General features: G+C 35.0%; 1 protein-coding gene across 1 annotated transcript; it reads left to right on the top strand.

Annotated features, from left to right (window-relative positions):
• LOC108662686 (receptor-like protein 12) lies at positions 361-1,437 on the top strand. The gene has a single exon (XM_018124137.1). The coding sequence runs from the start codon at positions 361-363 to the stop codon at positions 1,435-1,437; it is 1,077 nt and encodes a 358-aa protein (XP_017979626.1).

Genomic DNA, 2,211 nt, shown 5'->3' with positions numbered 1-2,211 from the left:
TAAGTTGTGATATGAATACCTACTCGTGCGACCAAGCACTAGCAAGTGGATAGATGCTGTGTAAGGGTAAGTAAAAGTATCATTTTTTTGAGCTAGAAATCATTTGCTTACATTTTTATAGAGCAACTTTTTCCTAAGAATATTCAAATTCCTGATCTTTATTCAAATTTGCTCCAAGGTCGAGTTCCAGCTCTACAACCTTCATTACGCTGCTTAGGCATTTCACTCAATCATTTAATTGGAGAAATCCCTTCATCAGTTTGCAATATGAGTTCACTAAATTCTCTCCTTTTGTTCGAGAATAATTTTCATGGAGTTATTCCAGAATGTCTTGGTAATTTAAGCAACTCTATGGAATTCATGGATCTAAGCATGAATAGTTTTCGTGGTAAAATATCCGGAAATTTTCATAAAGGTTGTTCATTGAGAAGTTTTTCTGTCAATCACAACCAGCTAGAAGGGTCACTACCATGCTCTTTGGTTAATTGCTCGGAATTGGAAATTTTAAATGTAGCGAACAACAACCTAAATGACACATTTCCGAATTGGTTAGGAAATTTGAAGCTACAAGTTGTTATCTGGCGGAATAACCGATTCTATGGTCACATTGACAGCTTTGAAGGTAGATTTTCCTTCTCTTGTTTGCAAATCATTGATCTCTCTCACAATGACTTCAATGGTCACTTGCCAATGAAATTTTTTGAAAATCTGCATGCTATAAGAAGTGAAAGTGAAAGCAAAAGTCATTCAAGGTACATGATATATGCTATCTGTAATCAAGATAATTTATTTTATGAACCTTTATATATTACAACAAAAGGGTTGGAGATGCACTTCGAGAGAATCTTAACCATCTTGACCGTTATTGACTTTTCAAATAATCAATTTAATGGACAGATACCTGAAATACTTGGAGAGCTTCATTCACTTATAGTCCTCAATCTTTCTCACAATAGTTTAACAGGTCCCATCCCTTCAATACTAGGGAACTTGTCAGCACTTGAATCATTAGATCTCTCATCGAACAAGCTTGAAGGAAAAATTCCAGCACAATTAGTAAACCTTATATTCTTAGAGGTATTAAACCTTTCTTGGAACAATCTCACGGGACTCATTCCTCGAGGCAAACAATTTGATACTTTCACAAATGATTCCTACATTGGAAACTCGGGTTTATGTGGACTTCCTTTATCAAAAAACTGTAGTGATGAGCAAGCTTTGGAACCAAGACCAACAAAGTTTGATGAAGATGGTGATGCTGTGAATTGGAAATTTTCTATATTGATGGGGTATGGATGTGGGCTGGTTTTTGGATTAAGCATGGGATACATTGTGTTCACGACTGGAATGCCATGGTGGTTGGTTAAGATCATTGAGAGAGGTAAAAAAAAATATGTTATCAACGGGAAAATCCGCAGAAGTGGAGGAAGAAAATAATGCAGCTAATTCTCTTAGGTGAGTTTTAATAGTTCTAGCAAATTTTTTTTATTCAAATTCAAGATCTTTGTCTGACAATTTTAAACAAATGTTAATAGGTTGGGTATGTGCCAACTTCCGAGGTTAATTTCGTCCATAGACAGTTTGGCAAAAGAGGATCTCGACAAGAAAGGAGATTTTTCAATCCTGGTGGTATGGAGATTATATATATTGTTGTGGGCTTTTTTAATTTGTTGGTCTCCTCTATATTAGACCTATTCTCCGTTGCTTTGCAGTTGAGGTGATTTCTTTCCAGTTTGTTCGATTATTATATCACTAATTTCAGTTGAGGTGATATTATCTATATTATCTTACATAGGAAAATAGCTTTAAACCTTCTTAACACATAATTTTAGTCAATGAAGAATAGTTCAACTCACCATCACTTATCTAAACAATCGTCATCACTCGTACAAATTTGTTGAATTTGTTTCAACCAAAAGCTTAAATTCTTGCCCGAAAGTGTAGACACTTTATTTTTCTTTTTCATTATTGGTAATTACTTATTTGTTTTATGTTAAATAAACATTACAGAGAAAAAAAAAAACAAGAAACAAAAAATGAGAAAAAACAAGAGACAAAAAAAAAAAAAGAGAAGAAAGAGTTCTATGTCCGCATCTTGCCAGGCACAACGCACTGTGCCAGACGCGAAAAACTCGCGTCTGGCAGGATAGTGGAAATGGCACCCGGCTGATATTGGGTATAAAATGCTACAGCAGTGGTTGCAACCAACGA

Source organism: Theobroma cacao, chromosome 7 (assembly GCF_000208745.1).
Source record: "Theobroma cacao cultivar B97-61/B2 chromosome 7, Criollo_cocoa_genome_V2, whole genome shotgun sequence".
Lineage (NCBI taxonomy): Eukaryota > Viridiplantae > Streptophyta > Magnoliopsida > Malvales > Malvaceae > Theobroma > Theobroma cacao.
The sequence above is the reverse complement of the archived record's forward strand: the minus strand, read 5'-3'. Positions and strand labels throughout refer to the sequence as shown.

What these genes read in the sequence shown, in the direction of transcription:
- LOC108662686 (XM_018124137.1), top strand. Translation starts at nt 361, where the DNA reads ATGGATCTAAGCATGAATAGTTTTCGTGGTAAAATATCCGGAAATTTT.